At 44.3% G+C, this 13,525-nt stretch overlaps 1 protein-coding gene across 3 annotated transcripts in view; it reads right to left on the minus strand.

The window, feature by feature from the left end:
• SMAD3 (SMAD family member 3) overlaps positions 1–12,744 on the minus strand; it is an 86,753-nt gene extending 74,009 nt beyond the window's left edge. The window contains exons 1-2 of one of the 3 annotated variants that reach the window (XM_042804132.1): positions 12,736–12,744; positions 4,341–4,507 (exon numbers count right to left, since the gene is read on the minus strand). Coding sequence is in view for 1 of the 3 variants with exons in the window: in XM_042804130.1 (XP_042660064.1) it covers positions 4,341–4,546 (206 nt within the window). In the remaining 2 variants the exon portion in view is untranslated. Of the gene's footprint in view, positions 1–4,340; positions 4,587–5,194; positions 5,211–12,735 lie in introns of those variants that run through there. The other 2 variants (XM_042804131.1, XM_042804130.1) reach the window with 2 other exon arrangements.
• Positions 12,745–13,525: the final 781 nt, after the last annotated feature.

The raw sequence follows: 13,525 nt of genomic DNA on the forward strand, positions 1-13,525 counted from the left end.
CTGAAACCAGATGGGCACCAGTCTCAAAAGAAGAATGTACTTCATGGTCTTGCAGATAGCTCCTGCCACTTTCTGTATTTACAGTTTTCATATTTTCCTGGTATCAAGGCAAACCTAAGAACATGGTTGATTCTTGTAAATAGCGTGTGGTCAACTACCAACACAACAGAAGGTACGCTCGCACCCAAGATGTTCCTAAAATTGCTTATGTATTATCCCTAGTTTCCCCCACCAAAATGTAAATCACTTAAGGACCACATTCATCTGCTTTTAAAAAGCAAATGTGCCATGTTTCCATTTCAGTTGGTGCGTTCTATCCTTATCAGATGAGTTCCACAAGAAATAACACCTGCCTCTCTTCAAAACTATTTTCTAAATTAAAAAACACACCACTTAAAAGAAGGTGTTCCTTAGGTACAAGAATCCTGGCTCCCCTAAAACCACTAGTGATACAAAAAGAAATAAATACAGTAACAGGTTCAAAAGAAAAATATGCATATGAAAATGTGTTACAAAATGTCATGAGATGTATGTCTTAATATGTGTAGTACCACTAAAACCCTTGAAACAAAGCTTTTACTATCTCATCACATATCAGCAACACTATATATACTGCACAGATTTTAGAAATTACTAGGTGCTTATCCCATGTTCCTGGCTTCTGCGGTTCAGACCTTGATCTAGGTTAAGAGTTAAACACTCATCCCAGTTCAGCCTAATGCACTTTATTTCTAGGGCAAAATGCTGATGGTTTGTCAGGTGCACAGTACGGCCTCTCTTCAGATCAGGAATAATATCAGAAACTCACTGCTCTTCTCCCAAGGATGAAGTCCATGGGGTTCTGTAAATATGTTGTAGATATGCAGTAATGTCAGCTGCAGACTTTGCCACCATCAGATTCCATGCTTATCGTACTCTTTGGTCTCAGAAGCAAATAGAGCCACCAAAATTTTAAAAATCAGATAGCAGCTGGAATAGACCTAAACTCATTCACAGAGCAGAGAGGCAGCAAACTCAAACACCTGGTTGTGCTGGGGTATATGCTTACGGCACACTATCCTCATGCTTGTCTGAGAAGTGATAAAAATGCCCATCCTGAAAGCTGGGCTTTCAAGATCGATGCAACTACTACAAAGGATATATATTTTAAAAGGCAAAAGAATGTGTGTTTCCAACTTTATCAGCCAATACAGTATGAAAAAAAGTCTTACTGCCATGCAGACCCAGCTTGCTACAACTCTCTAGGTCAGCTCCTGACGCCAAAGCCCACCAGCTCAGCGCACAGAAGTTTAAAGGCAGCTCCCCTTCTGGAAAAGGACGGGCTTGGGCAGCAGCACACCAGATGAGGGAGGGAAGAAAGTCCTCCAGACATCGAGCACCAGTAACTGGAGCACAAGAAACAATCAGATGGTCTGAGACCAGTAGGTTTTTCAGGTGGAAATTACTTCCTGCTCCAGTAGAAAAAACAAGAAGGAAAAAATCCTGTCAGCAGCCTTACACTGAAATCCTCAAAGGTCTCTCTAGTGTTCTGCTGTCTGCCACAGGTCCCTTCCAACAGAAAACCTGGGGCCTGAGATCTGTCACATCATCTTACAAATGAAGCACTTGGAAGAGTAATACATGCTGAACAAATAGACAAGCAAATAAACTATTCATTGTTTAATAATCCATCAGGAGATAGAACGTAGTATGCAAACTTCCAGTTCCAAGTAAATAAAATGACAGCAGGAATAACTTTGGTATTCTAATTCCTTACCCCTACAACAAAAATTATTTTTCTTGTTCTTCCTTAAAACCATCCCACCTGATCACTACAAGAATTCACTGTGTAGCTCTTACTCCCATGAGAAATGTTTCTGCAAAGCTCACTTTTACATCTGAAACTTGCTTCGTCTCATGGATACAATAGCTAATTTTGGACTTACCCTACTCCTGCTGGGCCAGAGTCGTCACTGGCATAGCTCCACTGTAATTCAGTCTGCTGATGCATTACAGACAATGCATAACATGATCTAATCCTTAATGATGTCTTTTCCCCCCTTCTTCCCCCCAACATACTTATTTGACTAAACAGTAAAATGACATAAGTAGATTAAAAAAAAAAAAAAACCAAACAACCAAACAAAAAAAACCAAACCCACAAAAAACCCCAAACTAAAACCTTACTAAAATGGTCTTGCAAACACTAATTTCAAATGACACGATAAGCAGATTCACAGATACATTAGGACAAACAGCACAGTCCAGAGAAGATACAGCTCTTAAAGTCACAAGGCCTGGTTACAGCTCCAGCTCTGCCATTGACTTCTAGACAAGCTGTTTTGCATTTCCACACCATTCCCCAATCTCTGCTATACAGATATTAATCACTCACTGTGTTGCTCAGTCCAGCACAGACCAACCTAACCACATTCATTTGAATCTCTGTAACATACATACTGAACAATAATAAAAGTACATACTAAGTGTTGTGTTTAAACACTAGTGCCAAGACATAAGGTGTTACCATCAAAATATGCTAAGACTTCCCCCATACCCAGGTTTAAGATCTGCAGGATCCAGGCCCTGTGTCACAAGAGAACATGAAATGTTTTAATTTCTGTACGGATTTTCTTTAAAAAAGCAAGATCTAGGAGAAATAGGCATTCACTTCTGCACAATAGGAACAGCTAGGATGATCTCTGTGGGTGACATCTGCTTGTGTTGTTACTTATTTTCAAGCTTTAAAATTATTATTCTAAACTAATGCATCCTACTCCACCCAACTCCTTGCTTCCTTTGAATCATAAAATATCAAAACCTTCCTCCTTTATCTAAATCACCTTGTTACTAGTGAAAGAAGTACCAAGAGGCTTCACGCTCTGCTCCCTAACAGGTCCGCATCAGCTAGACACAACACCCAGGTCAAATCAGCAGGGGTGCTCAAGTCATTTTCTTCTTTTGAAATGGTAAGTATTTCAGGGAAGTAGTTTAAATCGGGTATTATCTATGCGGAAGGCACACTGCTTACCAAGGATTTAAAAATATAGGTTTTAAGGCATTTGTATCTGGTGGCAGCTCTACAGGTTTTGATTACTGCTTCAATTAGGCAAAGCCAAAGTAACTCTAACAAAGGCTGAGAGGTCTATTTGCATTACTGGCCAAAATCTTAGCCACAGTCATCCACCACCAAAAAGATAAGAAGACTTTATTTTTCCTTTAGAAAAACACTACAGTTGTTGGAAGAAAATTTTAGGAGTTCCAAATATCCACATTTCTAAGCTACTTGCTTCACGTTTTCATGCAACAGATGCTGCTTTGTATTAGCTACTGCATATTAAATCATTCTGACAACCAAGAAAGCATACATTTGTTTGCGCGCAAGAGAAGCATGAATACACACACACACAGATATCTTCTCACGCAGAAGCATACAATTATGCAGCATTCAAATATTTGGGATGAACTTTGGCCTTTGTTAAAAAAAAAAAAAAGTACCCTCAAACAACAATCAGTAACAGAATCAGCAGTCATCTGGCTGAGCTCACAGAAATCAACAAATCTTCAGCAATAAAACACCACTTGTGGCCAGCTATTTGAAAGTTACTTGGAAAATTTTTCTTAGATGGGATACTTATATACGTGTCCTTTATGATTTATAATTGTCTTATGGCTCGATCTCAGAACAGAGGCTAAAAATAAAATCTATGTTAATTCAAAAAATGGAAAAAAAAACATCAGTTATATTCACCCTCCCGTGCTTTTTTTGCACTCCAAACAATCCCCTTCAGCTCTGCCGTTTGCATTCTCGATTTCAAAAGTAATTTGAAAACATATTCACAGCAGGGCTCTAAATCACCTCTTCAGAGTAATATCTGTCTAGCTAATATGGAAGAAACCAAGCAACCCAAACAAAACCATTTTCCTGATACATTAATCAAAAGAAAATCTTAATGTAATAGTACTAGAGAACACGCTGAAACTTTTGACAATAAGAGTATCCACAGTAAGTATAACTGTAATGCAGAGCGCTTCTAACTTTTTTTTTTTTTTTTTTTTTAAATCTCGGCTGGAGACATATTTTCTCCCCTACATTCTCCTCTTGTTACTAGACAGTAATCCAATTCTGTAGGCAGTTATATTTTTTTTTTTTTTTAACTATATATAGAGCCAGGATAGAGCATGCAGGAGAGGACTAACACCGCACCGAAGTGCAGCGGGGCTGGAAAGCAAAACAAGCCCCTCTCGCAGGCTGTGCCAGAGCATGCCGAGTCCCTGGGGAGAAAGCTGCTACCGAGGGGCCCCCCAGCACCCCCGAGGAGCACCCCGGTGCCCACCACCCCCCCCCCCCCCTTGCCTACCTGGGGATGGTGATGCACTTGGTGTTGATGTTCTGCGTGGTGATCGCCTTCTCCAGCTCGTCCAGCTGCCCCGTCTTCTTCAGCTTCTTCACCAGGCTCTTCACCGCCTTCTCGCACCATTTCTCCTCCTGCCCGTTCTGCTCCCCTTTCTTCCAGCCCAGGAGCCGCTTGACGATGGGAGGAGTGAAAGGCAGGATGGAGGACATGCTGGCTCGCCCGGCAGCGCCCCGCCGCTGGCTCCGCGCTTGTTTTTCCCCCCCCCACCCCCCCACCCCCCTACACACACGCCCGGCTCCGCGCCGCTCCGCGCCGCTCCGCGCAGGCCCCGCCGCGCCGCGGGCAGCACAAAGCCCGGCCCCGGGCGGCGGTAGCCTGGCCTGGCCCGGCGCCGCGCCTCTCGCCCGCTCCGCCGCTGCCTCAGCGCCTCGGGCCCGCGGCACCAAACTTTGCCCGGAGTTCGCCGCCTCTCCTCCCCGGCGGCGGCGGCAGCAGCTCCCTCCTCCCCCTCCTGCCCCGCTCTGTGTGCGCGGAGAGGCGCCCACTCCAGCTCATTCCCAGTCTGTCTCTCATGCAAATTGCCTGCTGGCCGCCCCGGCCCGGCTTCCACCCCCTCCTTCCCTCCCAAACACGCTCCCTCACGCCGCCGAGGGAGGGCGGGGAGGCGGCCGGCCCGCCGGGAACTCCGCGGCCCCCCCCCCTCACCCTCCCCGCTCCCCGGGGTTCTCCCTCCCTCAGACCCGCTCCGGCTCGGCGCCCCCTCAGCGGCCTTCGCGCCGCCATCCCCCCTCGGAGCGCAGGGCGGGAAGCTGCCCCTCAGGGCCATCGCGGCGGGAAGGAGCGTCTTCACCCCGCACCGGGCGACTCCGCGGGGGCTCTGCTCGCCTCAGCCGCGCTTCCCCTCGGCCTCCCCACAGCCCGGCGGGAGGGCAGCGGTGCGGGTGCGTTCTCCTCGGGTCCGTGGGCTCACAGGGAGGGTCAGCGCGGCCATGAAACCCCACGAGCGAGCTAAGGAGCGGTGCCTGGGAGAAAGCCCATCGAGGCAGCAAAAAATAAACACGAGCCACAAAGTCCTCCCTCGGTGAGGGGAAGGGATGGAGTGTCCTCAGGCAGGGTGGGGTGGATGCAGCCCCCCACCGCAGCTCTTTCCTCTGTGGAAAGGTGTGTTCCCAGAACAGTGGCAGCTGAACATGACTTGGTCAGTTGTGCTCAAGACAATCAGCAGGTTTTGTTTCAACCCCTTTCATTTACTATTCCATTCTCTCATCTTTCCACCCTGATCACCAGGTACCTGAATAATTTTTACCCTGTATCAGGCACAAATGACACCCTGGAGATGTTTACTACCAGACCTGGTCAGAAATTCTCAGACGGAATCTTTTTGTCAGAGGACAGCAGTTTGTTCAGATCTAGGTGTTTTGTAGAGATACTTCGGTTTTGGCTGACTCAGGGTGGCATCCAGGTAAATTTCCAGTTTCTCACTTTCCATCGCCAGACAGACTGGGCTGTGACACTCCCCAGCCTCTAGCATCGCCCCCTCCATGCTGAAAGGGAGCCCAGGCCTTAAAAAACACATAAATACAATCCATAGCTCCTCAGGGCTCTGGTTCTCTGATGAACCACCCCAAAATGGTGCTGAGTGGACTGCACAGCAGCTTGGCAAGCAGCAGGGAGGCTGAGACCCACCTGCAGAGTCACCAGGTGCCTCCACTGAGGCTCGTTCGCATTTATGAACTCCAGCTGCTCCCCAGCTCCTTGGAACAGCTGCCCAGGAACAAAGGGGGACAAGTTTCGGGGGACCTGGCTCCCAGACTCTGAGGTTTCGTGCTGAGATATGCTTCCCAGATTTCTCCATCCTCTCAGAAGGGATGATGGTGAGCCTGAACTTGGGAAGCCTCCGGGGCTGCTCAGCAGCTCCCAGACAGGCAGGTTCTTGCCAACCCACATTCTCATATTCCAGGTTCCAGTGCAACCCGGTGGGGAGACTCCTCGAAAGCCGTCATCCAAAAACTTCCAGTGCCTGCAGACTCAAAGCAACCAGCCGTGCAGATTGCCTTGTGGCAAGTTAGGAACCTATGGGTTCAGACAGCGTCTGAGGCTCAGAGGCAACCAGCTTGGTTTTCACAGGGATTTAAAACAAACAGCATGTTTTATGCTAAATTGACAGGACCAAATTTTGAAATATCAATATCAGGTACAAATTAAATACTCTCTTCTCTCTCTCTTTTTTTTTTTCCCCCCCCCTCCAGCATTCTCATATTATTCCCCAACATGCATTCCCTGAGTGTCTTGAATTTTGGAGGCTCACCACTAAAATTTTGGAACCTTGCCCTGACCCAGTTTTTGGCTGCCTCAGTTGAGATGCCTGAAGAGAGAGATGTGGAACCCCTGTAGATGATCCCAACATCATATGAGGAAATACTTCCACAATACCTCAAAAACAATGCAAAAAAAAAAAAATTGATACCAATTACACTAAAATCAGGGTGCCTAAATTAGTGACTGTTGCTAGTGCTGTTGACTTGCTGCATAGTTGTGTTTTTCTGAAAAGGCCTAGTTCCTGATAACTGGTTATCAGTTAAGAATATGAACTTTCATTTTAAACATTTATTTTCACAACTTTAGAAAATAACTTGAATATGTGAACCAAGTTAAACACAGATGGTAAAGCTAAATACATTTTTAATGTAGAAATATGTACTTATTACAATTTTAAATGTGGTGATGTTTGAAGTAATCTTTTTCTATTTTCCTAATTCCTGGCCCAGCACATTTTGCATTGAAAAACAGCCTAGAAGAAGACTGAGCCCGAAGGATCTGTCCCAGATGTATCAAGTCAATACTATGTCAGGGTGATCTCAGTGCAGATTTCTGCTGGGGACCGTATCCTTTTCCTTCTAGCTGTTCTGGCTAGAAAATGGTGGGGACCGTTCCTTTATTCATCTAGAAAGTTTGCAATAATACTCAAATCTCATCTCTACACTCAGAATTCATGCTGTGACCTCAGTTTATCAGGGCTTCCAGAATCTTCTGTACATATTCATGGGCTAATCTTCACTCCCTTACAGTCATACTGCAAGCCATCGACTGAGTAAATTTGAATAAGGGGAAGGAGGGGAAGAACTGAGTGGTTTGCTCACGCTTGTACAGTGATTTAGTGGCAAAGGGTGAATAGAATTTGCTGAACGCTAAACCAAACTGGGTCTCACCACTTGCTTGCAATCTCATAAATGAGACGTAGGCAGCTAAATCACTGATCTAAACCCTAGGCCACAGCAGCATTGTCAACACTACTAAAAATAAACAAACATTTGGGTTTGGGATGCAGAATTCATGTTTAAGATTAGGGATGTTACATTTTATGGAACAGCTCGTGTGCCTGCTGGGGTTACCCGTCAGAATGAACTGTTCTATGAAAATATGACTTTCTGAACCCCTAGACAGTAATCCTTTATTTCAGAGAGTTTTGGACACTCTCATAGTGGAAAAACTAACAGACAGGAAAAGACAGGACCGTCCCAGTTTTGCATGGTCTGGATCCCTTTGCTGGTTTACAAAATGTCTGATGTCTTGGAAGCCACCTCTAGGCAGGATAAGTTTATGCATTTATTTGTGATACAATTCTTTCTTTGCTTTTTAAATGTCATTATCTGTGCTTGTTTGTGTCATAGTACAGGTTCGGGGACTTCACTTACTACAGTTTGCCCTTACTGAAAAATAAAGATAGATATATATATATAGTGTGCAATAATGTGAGAAAACCATATACTTGGTTCATACACTTGAAGAAAAAATTGATGTACCTTTTACGGCTATCTTGCATTTCTTAACCTTTTACTAACACACTAGCACCTTAACAATTACTATAAAATAACCTCTAGATACCTTGTTTATTAATAGGATCAATCAATGAATAGGAACAGAATTAAAACTTTACTTCCACAAAGAGAAAAAGTGGGCTCTGATTCAGGAACAATGTAAAATTAGCATGAGAAACAAGAAGGTGTTCTCTGAAGCTCATGCACATGCATATGTAGCTTTATTAGGAATATTTTTAACAGCTTCAGAGTCTGAAGAACAGCTTCTGTGCTTCGCTCCATGTTCCCTTTATACCCCTCAAGTAGTGAGAAGGGAGCAAAGACACGAAGCCGGTTCCCTCAGCTGCTGCCGCTCGCCCCGACACCCCTTGCGCAGGCAGGGGCGTGCTGGAACAGGCAGGCTGGAGGAAGCGTGGCCGGAGCGACTGTTCACCGGCTACGCAGCCAGCAGACAGCTCTTAGGGGAGCCTGGTGCCTGCTGAAACAGCTCCCAGGCTGTCTTAACATGCAGTTGTGGCTAGTTTGAAAATCAGGGAGTGGTTGAGAACCCGCCTCTAATGTACTGCCCCCATCTCTTTCACTGACTGACTGAAATATTAAGTATAATTTCCTATGTCGCCATTACCTGTGCGTGGAAGGGAATTTTACAGTGGCGCTGACCAAGACAGCTGAGAAGCAGGTGGACAACCTGTGAAGTTCACAGCAGATGGAGATTTACTAGAGCAGCTAAGAGGGCTGTGAGCCCCTCAACTGCTTTTGCTCCAGATTACGCAAGTAGCAGCCACGATAAAGGGTGAGATAGGCAGCAGCAAAAATTAGGAGATTGTTTTAAATTGGGTTATATTCATGTTGACTTGTAAATAAGGGCTATGACATTTAACTTTGAATCTATGTCACATATAATATGCATAAACAAGGGAAAGCGTGGGAGCTTTCCTTGGTTAAGGTAATATATATATATATGTAGAACAGCATTTATATGCAAGCAAACCTATCTCAATCACTCAGAACAAACCTACAAGAAAATCACTTTCGGCGTGAGTCACAAAAAAAGCAAGGTCATTCTAAGTTAATGTCTTCAGAGTTAACTTCAACACTGTGAAACACACAGCTCAGGCAAATCCTTTCAGGGTACAGCAATTATTCTTCTCTACAAAATTCATAATAATTAATACACACAAACTAATTCACCTGCATGTTCCAAGAGGCTCAGCAGTGGAAAAAGCACACAACCACCTCCAACCAAAGGTCTAGTTAAGCCAGAATCTTGTTTGTGACCGTGGCAGTACCTCTTGCCCAAGGAAAAAATACAAGGTGTCAGCAGCATGTCCAGAGTGATCCTTCTTCTAATACACTTGCCCAGTTTTTGGCAATTATTTCTGGAGGCATTCCTGAGCTGGAGTTGATCTCCCCAGAGAACCACAGATAGGCCATTCCTACACTCCAAGACCCCTCTGCTTCTGACTTAACCTGGCCTTCACTAGACCCCCGTGTCCACCTGGGACCCAGAATAGAGCTGCTCTAAAGGTGAACTGAAATTGTCCAGTGCAAATACATTGCCTGAAAGATTCCCTCATCATTATTTCACAAACTGGACGGTACTTGGTGACCGCACAGGAAGAGAAAGGGCAATGTTGGGGTTAGGGCAGGTGAGCGCTCTCCTGGAAAACTGGAGTTTTCCCCTCTCTGTCATTACTCTCACGTCATACGAGGCAACTTCAGCCAAACCGGTGCGTGTTTATTGTGTGCACCTCACTGCCGGGAGGGCTGGCTGCTCCCCTGGGGTCAGGTCTGCAGCAGGGCACACGCAGCTGCACGGGAAGCTGCCGAGAGCTCTGCTTCACTAAAGCGGGACGTCCCGGTGGTCAGGGTCCTGAAGGACCTCCTTAAAAACACACGGCTAGCAGAGTTTTGAAAACGGCAATCCTAACTCTGGTTTTCCCTCATCATTGAGGGCCTGGCTTTGAAATCTTAATGTATTTTATATGGTAACTCTTAACACGGGTTACATGTGTCCAGGGAGTGACAGGAGATGGCAGTCGGTAGTATGGAGGATAGTTCTTGGGTTTGTTTTTTTCTGTTTCATGAGAAACAATAAAACATCCTTCTGGGGACACCACAGCATCTTCCCCTGCACAGAGTGGTGCACGCAGGGACACAAAAGCCTCCTGAGGCTGAGCCCTCAGTTGAACCCCAGTCACTTGGACAAGGCCTGATCTAACCTTTACAAATGTGTTAACAGCCTGAAATTAATACGCGTTCCATTAACCTGAAGCTAAAACCGTCTACTAGCAGAGACGTCCACTGGGCTGTGCAGATATCCTGATGGCACGACGTGGGGGATTTTCAACACCCAGCTTTGTGAGGTAGCAGCACCTGCAAATGCTCAGCACTGCCGAGATTTTGCATACAAGCGGCTGCAGTCGGGCTGTTGCTCAATGCGAGGGCATGCACACACACACACAAACGCTTGCCTGTTCCAAGTCTTGCAACCTGAAATTTTGTATTTTTTAAAGTATGCCATGTGGTTCAAATAAGATCCAAATTCTCAGTTACAGGGAAGTTTCTCCTTATACGACATTTTCCTCGTCTGGTTGCTAGAGTGACCAGGATCCATGTAAAATTACACAGATAGTCTCTTGTGGTACAAAAAGCACCAGTAAAAAAACTGAAGCCAGAAAAAAGAAAGGAATAAGCCAGGCCCCAAACACAGAGGCTCGTTACAGGTAACACAAAAACTCCAGCTCCCAGCCACAAGCATTTTGAGATTCTTTTCCTATGTCCATATATGACTGTCCCTTCTGAATTCCTTGCTGTGTCTGCACCCTTTTCTTTGCCAGGGCACATCTGTTAAAGTCTTCATTTTGGCTTTTGAAGTGGGCATTTTATATCCAGCTGAACTTTAAAAAAAAGATCCTGAGCGAAGGCCTTTAACAAGTAAATATAAATATATTATTTTTATGAATAGGCCCCTGTTTTCACATGTTCCATTTGCAATGGCCTCTCGTCCACAACTCCTGGCATATCAAACCCTCTGCTGGAAGAATACACTTCTGGAGGAATACACTTTTCCTTGCTGCGCATAAGGGAGATTCTCAAAGAATATTTTAATGAAAAACTGCACACGTGCTGGAGGGAGAAATCCCACTACTGTGCTGCAGTCTTGGGTAGCAGAAACCACCCTGGCCAACATGCTGGAACTGACCCCCCAGCACTACAGGGAGATCCCGATCCAATTCCAACGCTGTGCCTCAGGCACCGTCTGTTTGCTATAACATTTGTGCTGAACCTGGGCAGAGCTTGAGGCTGCTTGTAACATACATCCACGCACACACACACACCAGAGAACAAATGCTTTGGATCTCAGCCCTACCTCACCAAAGTCAAGTGGGAGTTTACTAATTTCAATTACTACAGAGTTTAGCCAGTAGTTTTTATGTGGTGGCTCCTCTGCATTAAAACCAACAGTTAAAGGCTGCTCACTTCTTCATTTTTGAGGTTTACTTAATTAAGAAGTGTCATTACCCTCTTTTTTTTTTTTTTTTTTTAATTCTTTCAACCTGAATTGCAGCAGAGGCCCCACAAAGGGACTGTCATTCTCAACCGAATCGAGAATCCTCTTTAAAGCAGCAGCAGTAAGGAGTGGGGTGGAACTATTTGCCCATGAATAATATGTTAATATTTATACATAGCTTGCTTAGATAAGAAAAACAACTTGAAGATTTATTGGAGAAGCTTTGTATGGCCATGCTTTGTGGAGCAACTTTTCAAGCTCCATGTAGAATCCCAAGTGTTGATTTTGTCTCCTGACAGTTTAATGTGTAACCCAAGAAAGTACATTCTTCAGGATTAAAAAAAAAAAAAAAAAGAAAAAAAAAATGCCATAAAAAGGAAAATCAAACCACTACAATCTGCCCTCTCTTCTTTTCTGCTGGGGATTTCACTACCTTTTCATGAGAGCACAGTCACATTAATATGGGGATCTTCAAACACAGCTGACCTGGAGAGAGTCCACAAGCTATCCATATACACATACAAAAAATTTGGGTTTATTTTTTTTTTTTAAGTCTTCTGGATGCTTACTATTACAAAAATGCAGCTTTGCTTTTCCATACAGTTTTCATAAATCTCAAGTCCTACGTAGGCTGTAGGAATGGCACAGAAGAGGCAGAGAATCACAAAGAAATGCTCCTGCTCCTTGTGTGTGAGAGGAGGGATGTTTACTCCTTGTTTATTTGTTCTGAGGGGAAATAAAGTGCTTTGTGTGAGGGCTCTTTGCTAGTGAGGCTGAAACGCTCTCAGGGCCCTGCTAAAGCATTGCCAAGTCTGTCAGGAGAGGGGAAAGCAATCTGGGCAGACTGCCCTAAATTAAAACTAAACCCAAATCAAATTCAGTTTAAGCACACAGTGTAGTACTTGATATGGAGGCCAAAGGCAGAATTACAATCTCAAGCATTCAAAACTCCTCAGTCCAGACTCTAGCACATCATCAAATGGGCTTGAAATTGTAGCAATTAAATTAAAATAATAATGCTGTTTCCTTTTTTTCTTTTACATCTTAAAGGATTCATGTATCTTACCTTGTCTTGGCGCACCTAAGAGATGAAATGAAATGAAGGCTGAGGTTCCGATGCAACTATATGTTTCCAGGAGCTAAGGGCTTTAAGAAACATCACCTGTGTGAGTCTTGTCAGAGGTAGGAACAGTGCAAAGGAAACCAGAGCTGTGGAGAAAATGCAATTACTTACAAATTTACCTCAGATACTGAACAAATTAAGGTAAACCTCAAACACTGCTTTATTGTAACACATTGGGATCCTACACTATTTAATCTTTCTTTTAGGATGAGCTAACCAGCAAAATTTGGATCCGTATCAAGATTTCAAATCAAAGCTTAAAGCTGCCTACTTAAGGCTGCTTGTTGGTTTTGATATGAGGTTTGGGGAATTTGTACGATAATGCCACATCACTGGCTATAGGTCTTTTTGTGATGTATCAAAGAGCAATTTTTTCAATACTGATGGTCTTTGCCCCCCATGGAGTTGGGAGTAGAATTGAAAATCACATGCTTCAGCACTCAAGAGAGTCCCTGTGAAGTTAATGGAAGCCAATTTAGGCACCTGGGTACAGCCTTGATAGAGATGTTCAAAGGCACATGTGATTTTTATGACCTTACTAGTATTTTTTGCCTTTAGAAATCTCTTTCATAGCTTAACTTCGGATACCTCTTCATGAAAACTCTGTCCTCTGTTTACTTATCAGCACTTATAGATGATCTTTACAGATTTACCTATTTTGAAGTCACTGAAACACATGCTGTGGGTACCAGAGAGGGGAGTGAAAAGTGAGGAGACTAGAGATAATTTCAGT

The sequence above is a fragment of the Tyto alba genome, unplaced genomic scaffold (assembly GCF_018691265.1).
Source record: "Tyto alba isolate M040663 unplaced genomic scaffold, T.alba_DEE_v4.0 Super-Scaffold_41, whole genome shotgun sequence".
Taxonomy (NCBI): Eukaryota; Metazoa; Chordata; class Aves; order Strigiformes; family Tytonidae; genus Tyto; species Tyto alba.